This window comes from Falco cherrug, chromosome 2 (assembly GCF_023634085.1).
Source record: "Falco cherrug isolate bFalChe1 chromosome 2, bFalChe1.pri, whole genome shotgun sequence".
Classification (NCBI taxonomy): Eukaryota; Metazoa; Chordata; class Aves; order Falconiformes; family Falconidae; genus Falco; species Falco cherrug.
The window spans coordinates 96,492,033-96,511,579 of NC_073698.1; the positions used below are offsets into that span (position 1 = coordinate 96,492,033).

The 19,547-nt window shown below is 37.6% G+C and overlaps 1 protein-coding gene across 6 annotated transcripts in view; it reads right to left on the minus strand.

The window, feature by feature from the left end:
- The window catches only part of WWC3 (WWC family member 3), a 103,773-nt gene that overhangs the window by 29,063 nt on the left and 55,163 nt on the right, over nt 1-19,547 (minus strand). For all 6 annotated transcript variants that reach the window (XM_055702227.1, XM_055702226.1, XM_055702223.1 and 3 more), the window contains exons 6-9: nt 19,413-19,542; nt 12,689-12,838; nt 10,538-10,611; nt 1,110-1,352 (exon numbers count right to left, since the gene is read on the minus strand). In XM_055702227.1, coding sequence (XP_055558202.1) covers nt 1,110-1,352; nt 10,538-10,611; nt 12,689-12,838; nt 19,413-19,542 — 597 coding nt within the window. The remainder of the gene's footprint in view (nt 1-1,109; nt 1,353-10,537; nt 10,612-12,688; nt 12,839-19,412; nt 19,543-19,547) is intronic.

The window sequence follows — 19,547 nt, forward strand, 5'->3', positions numbered from 1 at the left end:
GCACTACCTAACATGAGAGCCCAAAAACAACAAATAAAACTTACTACACGGCAGTGTAAAGTGAACTCCCTTTTCTGTCAGCTTAAGCTGGAAATGCAATGTAACGATACTGCAAAAATTACAAAATATGTAACATTGAACTGTAGGCTGGCTGTGAATTTTCTATTTATTACCTGAATTTACTGTCTGAAGTAAGCGTTTTCAAAAGATCTGAAGCTTTTAAAATTTGTATATGGAAGGCACTTCCAAATATTTTAAAAGTGTCTTAATTATGTAAATATTAACCTTTACACAGAACACATTAAAGCTAGTTCATGTAGTTTTCCTCAAGTGTCAAACCTGGGGTTTTACCACTAAGAGAAGGAAGGCAAGGAAACAAGTACTTTCTTGCTTTCACTGGAAGCAGTCTATGGTAACAAGAAGAGGTGAAGAGGTTTTGTCCATTTCTTTGGCTACAAGAAAAACTGTGCAACTTTGAAATAAACATAGTGTTTCCATTAATATGTTTGGGGGGTTGTATGATTTTACATATAACTTGATATTTAAGTTTTCAAGAATGACTCTATTTACTAGTTCTCTGAAGGTTAGAGTTGGGATGTGGTCCCACTGCTGAGATTGCAAATTAAAAGGAAACATTTACTTACAAAAGGCAGTAAAATCTTAATTATTTAACTTTCCAGTTACAAGGCAGGAACCAAACATAGGAAAGGATCTTTGTTCTGATGCTTTCGGAAATGAATGTCACTCCACTGCAAAATCTTTCACTATCCAGGTACTGTTATTCAGGTCTCCATTATCAGACAGTATTACTCAGACTTTTTCCAAGCATTTTTTTGTGACTCTCTTCTGATCTATTCTTCCTATTCAGAATTTTTAGACAAATGAAATGAGAACTAACTAGTTAACACCACCCTAAGTCTCCTTCAGAAAACTTCAAGCCCGACATTAAATAATGGCAGCCAGGAGCAGTCTTTTCCTTTTTTGAAAGCAAATTACTCTAGTAACATTTTTTTTTTGTTTCTGAAACACAGTGAAATTCCCTACTCCTGCTTTTGAAACTACATGTATGGATCTTATAGTAGATAAGAAAACAATTTAAGTCCCCAAACCTTTCAGTGGCCCCATGAGCAGATGTTGCTCGAGCCCGCTGAATTTCATCCTCCAAGCGCCTTTTCTCTTCCTCCAAACGTGCAATGTCTTCTGGGGATCGTCTCTGCTGACTGATGAGCTGCAACTCCTGAAGAAGAGCCTCCTTCTCTTTGATGAGCTGAAGACGGTCCCTGTCCGCTTCAGCCATTCCTGGCCAAGATTCATTATCTAGCAAGGCCAGCTGCTGTTGTATATTTGAAACTCTTAAAAAGAGGATAAATATATTTCAAAATGTAGAAGAGACAATGATGAAGACAATAAAGAGGAAAAATATCAAAATGTGAAGATTGTTGACTTTATGATTTTTTTTTTCTAAAATTCAAAACAAAATTGAATGGAGTTTGGAAGGACTATTCATTTCTGGGTGGTTTTTTTTGGTTTGGGGATTTTTTTTTTCCTGTTTTGTGGGTTTTATAGAACTGCAAGTGCTCCTAAGTGTGTAGCTGTATAAGAACTACAGTGCATTTATCTATTACATGGACAATATCTGTCTTTATGGCTTTCTCATTTTTTATTAAATCAATTCATATTTCAGAGCTCTTGAGTTTGCTGCCTGTACAGATGAAGAAGTTGATCATAATTTCATTTCTCATTCTTCTACTACTGGATCTTAACTCGGGATTTCAAAAGTCCAGCAAGAAGTTGAAGAGATTGAAGGGAAGATGCTTATCTAGTGACAAAAGGTCCATATATTCATGATCAACTTGTAGAGGAATGGTTCCAGGGGCTGAAAATATTAGGCAGTCCTGACCAACATCAAATGTTTAAGAGTAAGCTGTCAGTAAAACAAAAAAATATATTGGTCTAGACAAAAGATATATTGGTTACAAAACACAATGGCTTTAGATGGATCCATCATCAAATCAAGCAATAAATATGCTAACTTGATTTTTTTTCTAATAGGCTTTATAGCCAAAAGTAGCTTCCTATACCTCAATGTGATGGACCGTTACATTTTAAGAAAATGTTCTGCTAAAAACAAATTTTGAACTTTTACAAATATTACAAAGAATCCTAAATGTAGAAATTTCACAATTTTTTCTTTTGGCAATATCAAAAAGTATGTAAGCATAACAGGGAGAACACTTTTACTGCTAGGTATTTATGCTAGGTATGTGGGCAATTTAGGCACTTTTGGATCTTACAGTTAAAAGAAAAGTAAGAGACGGTCTAGCTTTCTCATTTTTGAACATTTGAAACTAAAGAACTGTATAACAGTTATGCAGTTGTACACTTCAGTTTCGTCTTGACTTTGAAATGGTAGCACTCAAAGTTCAGTGCACCATAGAAGATTTATCACCCTTTAAATAAATAAATAAAAGCACATTTAAAGCCAGCCATAAAAGTGGGATATGCATGCATTCTTTTGGTAAGTTATCTTTTGTCCAAAATATCTGGTAAAAAAGGAAAGATAATAATAAACAAAGCAAGGTAAAAGCACATAACAAACAAACAGAAGATCCACAGAGTGGTAACATGTGTTTAAGAATAAAAGAAAAGGCACAGACATGACAAAGGTAAGTTTTTCCCCATCTAAAAAGAAAACCTCATGCAATGTTTATTTCATACTGACATCTGGAAAGCATTTGGCTATCTTATTATCAGGGGAAGGGAAAAAAAGTATCAATATAAGTAATTCTGCAATGACTGCATTCATGTATGAATAAGAATTTTACTGTGACTTTTGTCAAATAGATTCCCCCCTCCCCCTTAGATTTCATTTACAGCAAGTAAACAACTTGGATATTATGTTATGTTTTAGTCTAAAGTAGAATACTTTATCAAGCCCTTCAATACCATTTCCTCCTCCTCGCATTAATAACAAACTTCCTGCCAATAGCTACTGAAAGCACCATTGTGAATCGATACGTATATTCCACAGATTTCATGCTTCAGCTATTGTGCCTGAATTCCAGATGCAGCTTCCTGGAGAACACCTCACCCCATCAAGCAAAAGTCAGGGCCAGGAAAAGTGAGCAAAGTCAGGACCCCTTCTCTCCCCTTCCCAGGCTGCTGCGCAGTTAAAGATTTAGTAAACACTCCTGAAGGCATATACAGCTTGATTTTCAAGTGTTCAGTGCCAAATGAAACAAATGGGGACTCAAGGTCCTTTCAACAGAATTACAGAATTCAGGTACAATTGAGTTACATCTTGGCAAGCGAGTGTGAATCAGATGAGCCCTGGCAACATAGTTTGAGTGACCATGCTCATAAGCTCTTACACAGCCTGTGGATGAAAGATGACGAGGTGTGTCTGGTGAAGTCTCTGGGTGGTTTTATAAGGTAACTGAAAGACTGACTCTCCTTCATTTTAACAGTTACAACTGTTTTGCTAGCTTTTTTTCTAATGCAGGTTGGGCTGAGTAAGAAGCTGATCATAAGAGCAAATAAATGCTAACACAAGCAACAAGCAAGAAAGAAGTACCAGCATGCGACAGGGGAAGGTGGGATCCCCCCTTCCAGTGCTGTAAAGTAAAACAACACCCTCAATACAAGAGGTTTTAATTTAGACTCTTGGTCTTGCTGAGAGCACATAACACCCTTTGTGTATGACATTCCAGTTTGTTTGTTTCTTCCTCTCAATTTCTGTTACGATGATACCTTGAAAGTAGAAAGTTGTTGTACAGTAACTTATTTATAGTGTTATTAAAGGGAAAAGTACTGCTGTGGACAAGGTTTGTATCACTGAAGATTTTCAAAATCCTATTACAGTATTTACTTTGATTCCCTTGACACTATTAACATTTGAGGCAGCTCTTCTTATCTCTACATTTTGCCTTTAAGCAAAGAAAAAGCACTTGCAAAACACTACATAATGCAGGAATCTGTTGGGAGGGAAACTTCATCACCAATAAGCCAGTTTTCTGCAACCTGTATTTCCTGCAAATGAACCAAAGGTTTTGGGGAATTCTGTTGCTTGCTTTCCACTAAGGACTCCCTCCGCATGGTCAGTTGTTCCAAAAAGCTACCAGTGATAAACTTTTTAAAATTTATCTCCCTGGCTAGAAAACATCCCTAAGGGCTTTTATGGTCTCACTGAAATGAAGAAAAATATCTGAGCAGATATAATAAAACATAATAAAACCTCCTTTTGAGCATGTTTCATAATTGCAGTTTGTCTTCTCCTAACACAAGTTTTTCCCTTCCAATCACAATAAATCCATAAATAAGCAACTTCACTGTGCCCGTCCACGCTAGATTTTATACCTATAATATACCAGTCATTCTCACTGCTGGTATGTTAGAAAAAAAGCAGCTGCTTTGCATTTTCAGACTCAATGCATACATTCACCTACTTTAAACATCCACTTAAATAAATCAATGACTAGACACAGATTGCAATTTAAAGAAAATAAATTTATGAAGTTGGTTTTTCAAACTTATTTTTCCTTCCTATTGGAAACACATAATTCCTTCTCATTCCTTTCCTATTTTTTAAAAAGATACTTCTTAAGAGTAATCACTGTAAAAGTGTACTTTTATCTGGCCTAATGCCAGACACTGAGGTCTCTACTGATAGGGCAATTTAACATATTCCTGGGGAAAAAACAGTTAATTTTGAGCCGTCAACATTCCAGGCATTTTGCCCATTCCCATCCTTGCATAACAAGTGCTGAGGAGCTTGCATTCCAGGCTCGAGTAGGTGGTATCAAATGACTCCTTTCCTAGGTAGGCAGACCGACTTGCTGCTTATTTCAGTATTTAAAAATTTCAAATGGAGATGAATATAACAGCTCCTGTTCAGCAGAAAAGCAGGAGGGGCACAGGTGGGATGACAAAGGTTTAACCTTGGTGATCTTAAGTAACTGATTTGAAATGGCAAACTTGCCCTGAGATGGCCCTACTAACGTAGCTAGAATGATGCCTGGCCCAAGATAATGTAGATGTAATAGCATAAGGGTAGAGATCAGTACAGCCAGTAGTTTACTACACAAACTATATCATGGGCGGGGTAGGGGGAAGCATGTATTTCCAGAATTCACAGCATGTCTGAATTGTTATATCTATCTATCTATCTATATATATATCTGTGCAGACCCCCCTTGACAAAACTGGGCAAATCCTTCTGTCATTGGAAATATCTGGGGAATCTAAAAGATTTTGTTAGCGTCTAGAACATAATTTTCAAGACTGCTATATGAACCCAGCACTAACGAAATTATACTGCTGAGCTCAAGAACATTTCTGTTTAGAAGAGGTTATGTATTAAAATACAGCATGAGAAGTGAGACTTAAGTAAAAAATTACTTTTTGTGACATGAAAGAGTTACAACTACAATTAATCCCATGTTTAGAGCATTACTGAGATTATGAACAAGAGGTGTCCTTGGATGGGAAATACTCTGAAGCAATACAAAGGGTCCTAACTCATGCTTGTGAAAGAAGCAAATATGGGTATGCTACAGCTGGCACTTCCTAACCTACAAGTTCTGGTCTTTCTAGCTTAAACAAGTTCTTCAGACTTACTTCGTTTGAATTTTCTAAGGGAAGAAAAAAAAACCCAAAACCAAACCCAACCAAAACAAACAAAAAAACCACGAATAACACCCCTATATTTAAATGCCTAGACTTTTGGGTGACCTATCAGACCATTCTATAGCTGAGGCCTTTGTTACCTGTGGGATAAGGCCACCGGTGGGGATATAAAAAAAACCGCACAGTTATGATTTGGAGGAGAATAGTGTCTAAAATCATGTGAACACACAGAAATGATCAACATAAATCAGTCCAGCTTACTCTTTTCCTTAGGTTTATAATGGGACCCAGTTCTCTGCCAGTTCAGGTAACAGAACTTATCCCATACGCAATACTAGAGGAGGTAGCTGTGGGACTGAAGACACATAAGGAAGGGTGTAAAAACTCAGTAATTTCTGGTATTTACAGACCCTCTTGAGAGCAAATTATGATTTACATCCAAAGAAGGGAAGGCTAGAGAAAGGGGAAGAAAGAAATGGAAAGAACAAGAAGCTGGGGAACTCAGCCAAATGCTCACAAAATTTCTCCACTGTGTCTACTTTGGCTGTTCCTGCAAGTATGTGGCACTGTGGCTTTGGCGGACAACACCAGCATGCTCTGTAGAATATCCAGCCTTCCTGGCAGCCTGATTCAATAACAAGGAGGTCTTAAAGTGGCTTAAGACACTCATGAAACCTTTAAACTTCACTGGCATTTTGCAGATAAAATTAGATATTCACTTTTAGGAAAACTGCAAAGCATGCTAAAAGCAATAGAGACAAATTAGTATTTTCCCCAATTCACAGGTAAACTGGCATAATGAAAACTTCAGATGTTTCAAGAGCATGGCTCAGCTCCTCTTAGAAAAAAAAAAAAAACCCCAAAAACTTTTGTGTTTAAAATCTGACACTGGAAGATTTAGGTTTAGCTGGCATGCCTGATCCATGTATTTATGAGATATGAGATAAATTACTTTATCCCTAAATCAGATTTTCAGATTAGTTTAGCAGAATAAAGCATACAAATCCACTGAATTTTGCTAGAAATTAGGCAGTTACACTTTGAAACCTGCCTACACAAGGTGAATTTTAACAGGAAAATACCTGTGTTATTGTATCAGTACTTGTAATACTGCTCCCAATATTCAACCAACATGTATTTTGTCAGTATAAGCACAAATTGCACTGATATACTTCTGCTTGTGCTAGTGCTTTTAAAAGCCCAACTGGAAATTAATTCCAGTATGAGACAAGTTTGTAACAAAGTAACTATTCAGCAACTATACTGAAAAGAAAGAAGTAACATTCTTAAAGGGAACATGGAAATATTAAGCATGGCTGAGGAGGAAGCTTTTTCAAGACTACAATTAATCTGTTGACAGCCACTGCAGGATTTAAACAATTGAATTGAAAAATAACATCTTTGAATTCAAATTTACAGAAGGCATAAACAAATTACTGCTTCTGCACCCCAATTAGATAAAATGGTTGGATATGCTTGTTTTATTTCATTAAAGTCAGCTACCATCAGACTGGATTATAAAAAAACACAAAACAAAACAAAAACAAACACAGGTAAAAATTTTGGTGCTTCTTACCAGAGGGATCATTTTTGATCTATTGATTAATATACTTCATAGGATATGAGGCACTGCAGCAATGACATTTCATGATATTTTGCTAATAGACTTCATGTAGTCATTGTACTGAACTGCACAACTGAAGAGTTATCAAAGAAAAACAATTTGCTTTTGATTTCTCTTTCTATGAAACAGTCTATTCAGAAAAGTGCTTGAGGGGTATAGTTTCCAGTGTGCAAATGCTTTCATGAGAGGTGGTCTCACTGAAATAGCAACTGAAACTAAAGACGGTATTTATCCAGGCAGCTAGGGGCTGTCTGTTCAAAAAGACGGGCCTCCCTTCCTCCTGCTTCTCTGGAGGGCCACACTGACAGATCTGAGAGAAGAAATTTCATGGAAATAAGGTACAGTTTATTTAAAAATAATGGGGGGGTAAGAGAAGAGTAAAGAGCTGAAAAAAAGTGATTGAGCCTCTCTTCAGCATGATTGGTGAGCTAAAACAGAATTTACATGCCTCCTCCCAGAGCCTGATCAGACACAGGAGAAAGGACCTCTTCCCTAGCATGCTGAAGATGTCAGAACCCACAGCTCACAACATCTGAAATACCCATGGGAAAAATTAAATTGCAAACTATCCAACTTCCTTGCAGTGGGAAACTGAAGGGACGAAAAAACAAAAAAGCAGCTATGTGAATGTCTTAATTTATGCAAAGGCCAAACCACTCAGTAGTTAGATTTTTGAAGGAGGAATTAAAATCACATTATCTTTTATGAGGGAGGAGAGATATTTTGGAAGTATAAGCCAACTTTTCTACTATCACTGAGTCTCATCTCCTGAATTCCTCAGGATAGTTCATTCAGAAATCCCAACGCTGCACTTACTTGCTCAGACATCATATACAGAGAACATACTTTTTTTTTAAAAAAAAAAAAAAACAACAAAAAAAACTTCTTTACTACATATGGCAAGTATTTTGCTTCTGTCTAGAGTTGTATGATCTTCTGTCTAGATTCACAAGAGTGACTAAAATGCAACACATTGCCTTTCAGTTTGTGGGGCTTTTTCCCCCACTTTTCTTTAAGGAAAAGATACTTTTCTCCTACAGTCTTTTCAGTCTCCCATTAAAACTTGGAAATAAGATAGTTTGTCTGTTGTACTTATTTGCTATATGTTTTCACACCCCATTTGACAAGCAAGTAGTCATAATATACTGCTTTGCAATTGTGACATACTGTAGCATTTTAATTTTCTACGTTGTAGATTTTAATTCATCGCAGCACATTCTATCACCCACACTGCAGTAACAGTAGATATTTCACCAGCCAAGGGAGACCGAACACAAAGATATTTAGTAGAGACAAAAGTCCTACAGAAATGCCAGCAAGCTAAGGGGAAGGAATGCATGATAAATGAAGAATGCAACCACAGAGATAACTGGTAGGGGCAATGAGCTTTATGCAGTTCCACTCAAAAGCCGAAAGCTGATTACTTCCGTACAACATACTGGGCAGAATAAGGCTACTATTTTAAAGTAACTAACATGTTTTTGCTAAATAACAGCCCATTGTCAGAGCTGTGATCCTGGGACAGTAAAACTACCCTTACTGCAATCACTATTCTCTAGTTGGAAGGTTAGTTACCTGGATTTTCTACACTTAACATCAAACCCCAGCTCACTTCTGATGTTCAGATATACTGCATTCCATGCAGAAACAAATGTTCAGCATTTCCAGCTGAGAAATGCTTCCGCTACTAAAAAAAAACCCAACAAAAAAAACCCCTGAAAATACCCCAGCACTCCATCTTCTCCCTGCAATAACACACAAGAAGAGAAGTGTTTTGAAAAACACATAGAAAAGGTATGTCAGAAAACAGAACCAAAAACATTAAGTATGATCTTCACAGCACCAGTGTGCTCTGCTAAACTTAGCAGTGTAAGACCAAATTCTATCCTTCTTTCAGCAACTGTCATGAAGCCCTAAATTATCAGTGAGCTATTAAGTGCTAAGGCCTAAGTCTGTGACCAAACAGGACACTGACAGGATTTTGGTTTGCCCTTTTTTCGCCCAATCATTTAGCCTTTACTAGGTAATAGTCAATGGTATTCACATGCACTACTTTACAATGCAGGCTTTCATTCCAGTTACAAATCCTGAAGATTTAGCTGTGTATCTCTAACATGCCTGTACCAGTGTAAATTTTTTTTGAAGCCTGTACTGCATCCAAATGTGGGTAAATTTTCCAAGAACAACAACATTGTGAGTTGCTATAAAGCTTCCAGTACCTGCCAAGACATATGACAGCATTATGGTTTCCCCCACAGGAAAAGTCACCATAAAATGAAAAAAAAAAAAAAGAAAAAAAAAAAAGGCAAAAGTACTAAACTTGTTCTGAGTGATGTAAAAAAACCTAGCAAAAAATAGACAAAGTTGAAAAGAAAAATCTTAACTTAAAAAAAAATTTTAAAACTAACGTTAAGGTTTTCAAAGCTAACTAAACAGAATCTTTTAAGTGTCAGACTATTTTAATAAAGGACTATTCTATCAGTACTAATTAAAATAATCATAAGTGCACAAAATTCCCGTGTTCAAGTCATCATCCAGACACTACTGTCCAGAATATGCAGCAAATAATTAAAAAACAATGAGGTTAAATAAGGACTTACTAAACTATACTAGTAGATGTTTTTAGTACTAAATAAGAATTAGGTTTACAAAGACATGAAAAAACAATACAAGACTGACCTCCACCCACAAAAGAAATGCTTATAATAAGCAATTACATTGAATACTAGTGAAGAATTAACCTATTCCAAGTAATTATTCTTTTTATTTAACACATCTTTTTCAATATCAGCATTTATTTTTATGTATCCTTTTGTTCAGCTCTGAACATTTTTCATTTATCTCACAGGAAGTTTTGCATTCTTTCTTCATACTGAGATCACGACTTCAGTGCGTTAAACTTAGAACACAGGTATGCAAAGCTCCGAATATACCGAGGGAGTAGGCTGATAAGTGTAAATTTAAAGAGTTTATACTGAGGTTTGAGAAGAAGGTGGAAAAAAACCCAACACAAAAAAACCCATAAAACAGTTCATAAAAACTACTGCAATTTTTTGTTTATACAAGTGTAGAATGGGGCTGACATTTGACTTTATCTCTGCAAACAAATATAATAATTTTATGATAAAGTCTTAAGTTTACCTAAGCTTTTATTAGCTGTGAACTACTCAACAGTAGGCAAATTAGTCTTCCTAAAGACATTTCAGCTAGGAGGCTGGTTCCAGTTCTACTTTGAAAACTATAATCACAAGAGTAAAAATAAAAACCAACAAATTTGTCTTTAATTACCTTTTCTTGGCCTCTTCATATTGCCAGTTCAGTCTTACTTTGTCTACAAGTCTTGTTTTGTCATCAAACCCAAACTTTTGCAGAGTTGAAGAACACAGAGAAAAAGAAAAAGAGAGAGAGAAATGAGAATTTAGAAACACTCTCATAATAAAAGGCATAACTGCCTCACTTACTGGACTCACTAAAAATTTTCAGTGCTTGCAGTAATAATAAAGATTAATTTTAAGCTTTAGAAATACAAAACTGGTTTATTGCCAAAAACACAGAAGCAAGCCCTTCCAATAAATTATGATCTTGGAAATAAAGGGTTAGCAAACAGGATCATAGATGAATGGTCACAGCTTTTCCATTTCATCCAAGCCTAAAACACAGAGAGTATTGTAATTGAAATATTTTACCACTTGATGCAGCTATTTTATGGATAGTTTAATTAGAAGTAATTCAGGTTACATTTACTGTACTGCAATATGTTACCCAGCACTTAGATCATTAGTGTGTTTTAAACGCTATCACAAAAGCATCACCTGATCCTTGAACCAGTCCTAGAAAGAAAGAACAGTTACACTACAACTCCTACTGTCTACAGACCAGTTTCTACAGCAACTTCTCTCCACCCAACAGCATCAGCAGTTTTCCTCTAAGGATGTATATGTACAATCTAATAGTTAAAACTCAAGTCCCTATCTAAGCACATTGCTGCACCTCTGGCTTTGTCATCTAACTGCTGCTTTTGCTCTCTTCATCATCACACATGTAAAAACTCCAGCTCTTTTTTACTCACATTCCACTACTAATAATTCAGGAAAACAATTTATATAATTATGTAATTTCCACCACCACCCCCCAACGACCTATATCTGATAAACACAATTTTCAGACTGTACTTAGCTTGTCTTGGATGGCATTCAATGTGTATTGTGAATAGAAAAATGCTGCTATGTTCCTTTTGGTAATTTGTTTTGGAATTGAATAATCACATCCACCACCAGTCTGAAAAATGACATCCCAAAGGCACCATCTACCTAACACACTGAAAGACAGCCTAGTGTTAGCTAAGTTTTCTTAGATGCTTTAGGAGTATATCTTCTTAAAAACATGGATTTTCTCTTCTGTAGAGGCCATCTGGAGATATGCAACCTGGCAGCTAGTCAGCAGTGAAAGAAGACAATAGACAAGAAATGGGATGATAAAAGCCTACAACTGAGAAGTTACACAGTTGAATAAAATTTCCAACCAAGAGTAGAATAACATCCAAACTACAGTACCAACCAACTACAAACAGGTTGTCTTCTGGCTTTATTGTCAATCTCATCCACAGAAACAAATGTTTTGTTGCTGAAGAACAGCTAGGCTGCCATAGTGTTAGTGCAAGCCAAATTTTTATTATTTGGAATACACAATTTCATTCACACAGAACTATTTCCAAGGAATGCTAATACATTCTTCTCAAATACCATATTTAAAGGCATATTTGAGCATAAAGGTATGGCAGACTAGATCAGAAATTTTGTTATTTTTTAAGAAAAATACTTGGAGACCAGCAAATAGTTCTCTTGTCTCAGAGAAAAGCAGCAGAAGTCTACACTACACCTTTGATGTATATGAATAACAATGAAAAGCATGATAAAACCAAGATTTTAAATAAATACACACCCATCACTACCAGAATACTAAAATCTCATGTTGTTGCACAATCAGGTCTCTACTGCAACTTCAAGCTGGTTAAAGCATTTCCTTCCTTCCTGCATCATTACAAGTATCAGTAAGTCAGAGCTGGTGACATGAAGAGAAGAGGTCTGTGGACACCTCAGTAAGAGCTGTTACTTATGAGATGAACCTGTGGTCACCAAAGTGAGGACACAAGAAGTGCTCTGCCATGCTGGCTGAGTCTGGGAACTGATTTTACCTGTCACTGACCTGCAAGCATGTTGCTAAGCCCCTGTGCCACACTCAAAAAGCAGAACCACAAAACACTGCTCGGATGCTCTGGGAGCAATAGAAAATGCAACTCCCTCACCACCAATATTGCTTTGGATTTTTTGTTCTGCTACAGCCAACACCTCTTAAATTAAAACAAGAAATAACGATGTATCACCACAGTAAAAAAGCAGCTTATTTTCTACAGCAAATGTCTCACATAGTAACACATACCTCTCCAGTGATGTCAGTCTGAGAACAAGCATCACAGTGTTGTTGAGGTAAACAGGAGTCACTGAGTGAACTAGAATTGTGCTGGAGATCCTGCAGGGAATCTGTAATACAACAGCTATTCCTGAATCCATCTGTTAACTTGGCCAGGCTCTATAGGAGCAGGGATTTAAAAGAAAAAAAAAAATTAGAAAAACTGCTTTTTATAATCCTTTTATTAATAGAAAACAAAGAAAAACATTCTGTTTTAGAAATATGACAGGTAGCTTAAAAAAGACCTACTTACAGAAAGTGAAATTCATTGCAGTGTTATCAACATGCAGAAGCTTTGCTTTGAAATAAACCTCTCCTTTTAAAAGATGCATCTAACAGTAAACAGATTTTAAAATTACTTGTTTTAGATCTGTGCATGTTTTAGCTTTTATATAGCTTACAGTTCTCTCAATCTAGCAGCTGTCAACTTTCAAGCTAACTGATAGGGAAGACAAATGAGATTCATCTCCACTTTTGCCATCTTCTGCACAGGTTACATTCCTTAGCCACTACTGCTATCACATCCACCTTGTATTGATTGTATTTTTATGACAGTTGATTTCACCCTTGTGGTCTCTTACCCAAAGTTCACAGAGTTAAAAGGTATTTTACACTTTGGGTTAAGTAAGGGATATCTGCAACATATCTAGACAATGACACAAACTGTGAAGGTAAAGCAGAGACATCTAGTCTTTAAGGGGAAAGGGGAGTAAGAGACAATCACACAAAATAGGAACCATAACTTCTTTGACAATATAAGTGTGGTTGGAAGGTTCGTATAATTCCTTTTTACAAAGATAAAATTGTTAATATCACTTATTTTCTGATTGTGTATTCTTTTTCAAAAATTAAAGATAATGTAGTATCAATAACAAAATCACTGTGCAGAGTCATTTATGACAGAGGTCCTAAGTACTATGCGTTGAAAGAATGTTTAAAAAAAAGACATTAAGAAATTAAATTCTGTCCCTTCATCAAAAGTTAAAAGACTTCAAATTCACATCGAATTGCATGAAAAAGATTTATCAGAAATTTGAAAAGCTATGTCATTTTATAAATCATAACATAATCAAACCACTTGGTTCTAAAAATACACATAAAAACTCAAAACCACTTACTCCAGTGCCTAAACTACAGAATCAGGGACAAGTCTGGAGCACTGTATTGGGAAAAGGCTGGCCCTCAGGTATCTCAGTGGCTCTGACAGCTGCTTATTAGCAACAAGCCCCCATTATTGCCCATATCCAATCACCAGGAGATCTCTCAGTCTTCAAAGTACAGTTTAAAAAGAGTAACACATCAATGCTGTCTTTTCTTACAACAAATTCATCAAGAGGACAAACCTGTGTAACAGCAACTGGTTGCTGCTCACAGGAACAGCAAGACCATCTTGAAGAAAAAAGCGTCTGGTTTCAGAGCCTAGGAAACATCCACAAATTACAGCAGGCCTGAAACTAGCCAAAAAAAGCAGCTTTTTCTGGTGGCCTCCATTTCCATCATACACAGCCCATCCCTTTGTTCTCATTATATACTAGTCCTCCCTCAGGCCTGCCTCCACTAGGGATGAAAGAAAGGGAAAATACCCAGCCTGGTGCAGGACGAACGAAAAATGAGTGGGCTCCCTAGCCACAAGAATGGGAGCCCTGTCCTCCTCCCTGCCGCCCCACCAACCACACACACTCTGTCTTCCTGGAATCATAGAATGGTTTGGGTTGGAAGGGACCTTTAAAGATCATCTAGTTCCAACCCCTCTGCCATGGGCAGGGACACCTGCCACTAGACCAGGTTGCTCTAACCCCCATCTGACCTGGCCTTGAACGCTTCCAGGGATGGGGCATCCACAGCTTCTCTGGGCAGCCTGTTCCAGTGCCTCACCACACTCATAGTAAAGAATCTCTTCCTTAAATCTAATCTAAATCTACCCTCTTTCAGCTTAAAGCCATTCCGCCTTGTCCTATCACTGCATGTCCTGGTAAAAAGTCTGTTTCCAGCTTTCCTGTAGGCCCCCCTTTAGGCACTGGAAGGCTGCTAGAAAGTCACCCCAGAGCCTTCTCTCCTCCAGGCTGAACAACCCCAACTCTCTCCCAATTAGGGAAAAGCAGGCAGAGATGTAGGTACACACCACGTGCTACTTAGCAAGCATGTGCTACTTCAGTCTCCATCTGGTGGTACTACAAGATGCAAGTGGAGCTGGGATTTGGTGCTCAGCACTGGCAGGGGCAGAGGACAGTGCAATGCCCAGCATGCTGGCAGTGGGACAAGGCTACCGATACCTGCCTCCAGAAGCTCGGTTTGCCTTGGGTCCCCAAAAAAAGCCAGTTCTACTGCCACCTCCCAATTGAACTGTGCCATCTTAGTATGAAGGACAAATAGTTTCTTCTCAGTCCTGAGACAGGAAAATTCAATTTCAAGTTACATTACCAAGAAGCCCTTAGCTAGCATCCCCTCACCCTCCAAGACCTGCTGCAAAATTAACTGCTCCATACCATGGCAAAAAGAAAACCAGTGACTTCCACTTTATGATAACTGAAAATTGCAGGTTCCTGACTAACTCTCTTTTTAAAAACTCAATAGAAATCACCCAGTCCTGTCAGTTTCCTGCTGTATGGAGGATCAAGATGGATCCCTAATGGGTTTAAAAAAACCCACAGAAACAATAATTTCCAATCATAGCTACACAAACATCAAACATCTAACATGTCCTCTTCCCAGTAAGTAGAGCCAGTAACATGAACAAAAACTGAGGATTCAGAAAGCCTGACGTTTCTCCCAAATAAGCTACGTCCCATCTGGCACCTTTGGCTAACACATTATATGTTAGAAGCATATGTTAACACCAAACATCTTGATGCCAGAAATTAAATCTAAACTTTTGCCCATATTTCAGCTACTTTATGTACTCCTGACACCCTCCAGCATCTCCTTGGCGGGTAAGGAAGGGCTGCTTGGCTGCTGGACAGGTTTCCCATCCAGGCACAGTTGCAGAACCCTGGATACTACTTAAAAATTACATAGCATTTAGCAGGTGGCAACCACCAAGTAGCATCACCTTAAATTACATCTATGTGCGGATGTAACTATGCTCTAGGGTAAGCATATATGTTTTGAGTCCTTCTAGTTGGTTAAGTGAAAGCACAGCCTCCCGCAATCCTAACATGGAAGATCACAACATGAGTTAGCATACTTTTAGATAGAAACAATTTACATGAACTTCTAGGACTAATATCCTCCCCAGCTATACGGAAGAATCCATCTTTCATCTGGGGTTTAGGAATTGTTTATGGTAATCCCACAGAAACTGCCAGACCAGCCTATCAAATGGATGTGAAGTTCTAGGCACACCATCCCAGACCTACCCAAAAAGAGAGAAATGAGCACAGTTATTTCATCACTGTCTGATGCTATCTGATTTGGGAGATCTCTGCCACATACAGCTCCAGTGCAGTTCACATCTAGCCTACTTAGCCTATTTAATGGGTAACAAAAGGAAAGTAATAGAAAAAAGAAAGAAAAAACCACAAAAACCAAACTCCAATGCTTCCTAAGGATAATGGACAATATTTTAAAATCATATACACATACTGGAACAGAAAAAAAACTATGAAAGGGATTGGGCAGGTGGGAGGGCACACACACTGCTTTCAGGAACCCGACCACGCACCTTGATTACTCAATCTTATATAAAAGATTGCTCACTTTTTTTGAGCAGTGACACTGTATATTTGGCTTTATTTGTAACCACAGCACCCAGTGTAAATCTGACCACCCTCTTCTTCCCTTGTCAGTCTTCTCTCCCACACAATTCAATCCAATTATCATATTTCTATGGCAGCTACAATTTTCCAGGCACCTACACAAGACTTAGTCACTTCTGCTATGTTTAGTTCTGTTACCTACAGTGGCCAGATTTAAATTAAGAAATAGTAAGAAATTGTCTATTTCCTTTCTCTGAAATAAATCCCCACCTGTTTACATCATACTTCAAACTCCTCTATAAACAGCTTTCAAAACAAAAAGTTTTTCATAAGAAAGCTTGCTTTACCAACAATAGCTTTAAAATGTAGCATTTTCAAGGACAAAACAATTTCAAAATTGATAATAAATTAAAAATCAAATTCTGAACTCATTAGGAAGATACTTAAAATAGACTTGCGCTTGTTTGGCAAAGCTAAATAAATCCGTAACACTAATCTTCAACTAATTATAAAAAGGCAAAGCACAGAAAAGTTTGGTGACAACAGAAGTATTTAATATTTTTTTCCTCAGAATTAAAAAAAAAAAAACATCAGGCAGAAAGCTGGATACTTTTGCAGAGCACAGTAAGTTGGCAGAAATATACAATTTTTACAGCTGTAGATCTTGTAAACTATGGCATTTAATCCCTTATATCAATTGCAACAACACATGCAGAACTGTTTTGCATTCTAGGCTTGTGTGGAACAACTCTTTCCTAGATTCTCCTGGACTATATGTCTATTACTGGATGCTGTCATAACACACTGTCATTAATTAGAAAAATGATACCTCCTAGACTGGTATTTCCTGTATGTCACATACACCCATGAGGAAGGATGGCAACACTTTCCATTTTTCCTTCAGTCTTGTGCAACCTCTATATTCTGCTGCTGCCAGCCAGCACTGCCCAATCCTTGATGCCAAGCTTGATCCTAGACTTCTAACTCCCTCAACACTGCATTTAAAGAAACTGCAAGTGCACCTAGAGTTGGTTTAACAGATATGATTTTCAAGGCACCTCAATGATTACAGCTGGATCTAGTACCACTGAGAACAGAATATATAAGGAAAAGGGGGCGGGGGGGAAAGAAATCTAGTGGGGGAGTCAAAACAAGGCCAGTAGTTAAGCTGCTCCAAGATCTCACACACAAATCTTTAAATTATCAGTTAGTTTCCTAAAACGTGCATCACTGCATCCATGAAGAACTGTCTAATCATTCCTTACTAGCCAGGCATGTGGAAGACTGAGAATCACTTCAAAACTTGGCCAACACATAATATCAAACATGTTAAAAGTTGCTAAGGCAGAAACTTCATAGTGACTTATAGACATAGAACTTCAAGTTCTCTCTACTTGAACAAGGATTTGTGGTCCGTCAGCTGACTTTTGGGTAACGCATCAGAGACTGAATAATTGTATAACCATGGAAATTCATTATATGTAGATTATAAGCTGCCCCTATCATTTAACATAAAAACCCCCAAAACCAAACCCCAGTGAAACACTACTGGAGAGCAAATGGAAAGAAAGTGTTTGAATGACAATATTAATTTAATACGGTCCCAAAAATGTAGGTAACAGATGCCTTTTTTCATATAGCAGTTCAAAGACTGAGTAAAGAAAATTGTCCTTGTCATCCCTCTGTATCTGCAGCATATTTTGGCAACTCTGTACTGTAGTCCCTGTGGTGGCAGAGGCTTGCAGCCCTTTGATCAAGCTTCTATCACATTAATAACACTGACACAGCAACTAAGAGGTAAGAGCAGGGTACAGAATCCATTCAAAAGTTAGATCACTGCTCAGGCACCTATGTCCCTTCAATCCTCGTGCTCAGATTCATAAAATAAAGCTTGCATGATGGTTTCTGTATACATTGTATTTGCTCATATTCTTTGAGAGTTTTGTAGAGAACACTCACAACTAATGTGTCTTGATATGGGTACTTAAGAGGAGAGTTTGGGACAAGAAAAGGAGAACTGCCAAACTATGGCACAGTGACACAGAGATCCAGTTCTGTGAAATGCTTATAAAAGGAAAAACATGGTAGACAAACTGATAAACATTTTAGCACATGAATTCTCAGTCCTACTTCATTATAATACAAAATGAAAAACAAATAAATAAAACTTATTTTGATTTTTTTTTAATGCAGCATAATTACTTCATAGCAGTCTCTATAGTCAGCAGCAATGGAAAGCTATATTTAATAAAGACATTGATCTAAATGTAAGGATAGTACATTATTGTCCTGGTTCCAGCTGGAATTGAGTTAATTTTCTTCTTAGCAGCTGGTGCAGTGCTGTGTTTTGAATTTGGTGTGAGAACAATGTTATAGCATACTGATGGCTTTCGTTGTTGCTGAGTGATGTTTACACTAAGTCAAGGACTTTTCAGTTCCTTAGGCCCTGCCAGCGAGAGGGCAGGAGGGGCACGGGGAATTGGGAGGGGACACAGCCAGGACAGCTGACCCGAATCAGCTAAAGGGATATTTCCCACACCATGTGATGTCATGCTGAGTATATAGGCTGGAGGAAGGAGGAAGTGGGAGGACATTCAACATTATGGCATTTGTCTTCCCAAGTAACCATCACATGTGATGGAGCCCAGCTTTCCTGGAGGTGGCTGAACACCTGCCTGCCCATGAGGAGTGGTTTTCTCACTTTTACTCTTCCAAACCTCTTCCCCTGCTTAGTTGGTGCTTAGTTGCCAGCGGGGGTTAAACCATGACAATTATCTAAGATGAAATGCATATAAAATGAAATGCATATAAAGTTTTGTGTTCACAGTATAGACGATGACTACTTACCTCTTTTGAGCTGCCTGCTATTGGCAATTATCAAATAGAAAAATCAGTTTAGGCTACCCTATTTCCTTACTTAAACTGAGTAACCCCAATATAATCACAAAAGAGAAAACAGAGGAAAATAGCAGCTATTTGTTCAGCAGCATATTTTTTACCTGCATAAGGTCCTGCCTTTCTTTTTCACCTGTGCATATAGCCTTCTTTATGGTTCGAAGCTCACTCATTATAGCTTGTGCTTCATCCAGTCTATAGTTTGTATGAGCACTTGACATCTTACGATCAATCCTGTT